Here is a 2,137-nt window from a genome sequence, read left to right as displayed (position 1 = left end):
TATTTCATTAAATATTAAGAACAAAATTTTAATTTAATACTAAAATAATTTTTTTTTTTTTTTTTTTCATTTTCTAATAAAATATTACTTTATGACACACCATAAATTACAATTAAATTCTATTTTTATGATTATATATAACATGTAAAACTCTAATTACAAATAATATTTTTTTTTTTTGTTGTAAATAACATGAAAATGTGTAAAGAATTGTTGTTAAAGATGTACAACATATATATATTAGAACTTATTAGAATATGTATATAAAATAGATATTCTAATATATAATTTTCTATCTTTACAATAATATAAATAAATTAAAAAGAATCATTGTTTATTATAATATATGATATGAATAAAACCTTGAAATAATAGTATATATACATTTTAAAAACTTAATGTTCTTTTTTTTATTATTATGCTTTGTTATTTTCTGATATATATTTTTGTGTTTTCTTCTAAATTTTATGGTATTCTTACATTTCTCTTTAATTAACATATGTAGTTACAAATATTAATATTATTTTTTTTATATTATTTAAAAATATCAAAGTATATAAAACGTTTATATATTTATTATTAATGTTTAATATATAATATAACTGTGACAAAAAAAAAAATTTATAATGATATTTATTATTATAAGGAAATTTTTAAAAAAAGAAAAAGTATATATACAATATAATACTATATTGTGTATTTATTTGTAGCGTTCTATGTTATAAAAATATTATTATTGTATAATATATACATATATATTACAATTTATCATAGAATAATTCTATTATTAAATGATAAGAAAATATAATTGTTATATTTATATTTTTTAATAATTATATTTTATTAATGGTTATTATAATAAATTATATTATTATACATTAAACAGATAATATGAAATAATATATATGCCGAACAAGGAATAATATATATATTTTTTTTTTATATGTATTTAATAATTATTTGAAAATAAAAAATAAAAAAATCATAATATATCTAAATATGAAGCTATTCCTATAATGATAATGATAATAATTAGGAGTACAAACAAGAACCAAAAAACAAAAAAAACATAAACATAAACATAAATGAAAACACAAAACGTTAAAATACTATTATAATAACATTAGTATTGTGATAGGAATATATATATATTTTTTTTTTATTATAGAAAAAAAACATTTTTTAACAATATGTGCAATAAATATCGGATCCATCCATTTTATAAAGTAATATAGCTAATGGATACTAATAAATCTTAACTTGTAAATTTCGAAAATGCTTTTGGATAATTATAAATATTATTATATAATATAATATATTTTATATTTCTGCTATTATATATATATTCTATAATATAATAACTGATATGAGGAATTTAATATGAGGAATTTAATAAATATACGGTACATTAAATTTTTATCTAATATAGTAAAATTATATTATATATATATTTTCCCATAAAACAAGATAATTGATATTCATATAAATTTTTATTCTAAATAGTTAATCTTTTGGTATTATTCATCCTTTCTGTAAATATGTCCATTTGTTTATTAAATAAATCAATTTTTAATGTACTGTAATAATCTACAAATGAATAAATAAAGTTTTTCATTTCATCAATTGTTGCTCCATCTTTAATTAAACTAAAAAACTTAAGTGTATTTTCAACATCTGTAGATGATAGTGCAACTCCAATATCATGCATTGATTTTTTCCATGTACGGTATTTAGTTCCTACACTTATAGGTTTCCTACCTGGAAAATGATGATAGCGTTGATATTCATATGTAAGTAAATAATCTTCTATATAAAGAGCTAATTCTTTTATCATATCTTGAAATCCTTCTTTACATATACCCAAAACATGATTCCATATGTTATGAAGATCTTCATCAGATGGACGTTCTTTTAAATTATCTAATACATTATGTAAATCCTCCAGTGTTAATTGTTTTGATATATCATTATAATTTTTTTTATTTTTTTTTTTTTTTGACGTATAGAAAATAATAATATAATTTTATAAATTAGGTGTAAATTATATTATTTTGTAAAATAATATTTTTAAAATTTTATTAAAAATAAATTAATGTTGGTCGTATTATAAAATATATTATGTTTAATATTTACCTAA

At 16.2% G+C, this 2,137-nt stretch overlaps 1 protein-coding gene across 1 annotated transcript; it reads right to left on the bottom strand.

The window, feature by feature from the left end:
* Positions 1–1,495: 1,495 nt before the first annotated feature.
* PGSY75_0031700 (exported protein (PHISTa-like)) lies at positions 1,496–1,920 on the bottom strand (the record flags this gene model as incomplete). Its single annotated transcript, XM_018783454.1, has 1 exon — positions 1,496–1,920. A coding segment is annotated over one exon (425 nt), but the record flags the coding sequence as incomplete, so codon positions are not given.
* Positions 1,921–2,137: the final 217 nt, after the last annotated feature.

This window comes from Plasmodium gaboni (assembly GCF_001602025.1).
Source record: "Plasmodium gaboni strain SY75 chromosome Unknown, whole genome shotgun sequence".
Lineage (NCBI taxonomy): Eukaryota > Apicomplexa > Aconoidasida > Haemosporida > Plasmodiidae > Plasmodium > Plasmodium gaboni.
The sequence above is the reverse complement of the archived record's forward strand: the minus strand, read 5'-3'. Positions and strand labels throughout refer to the sequence as shown.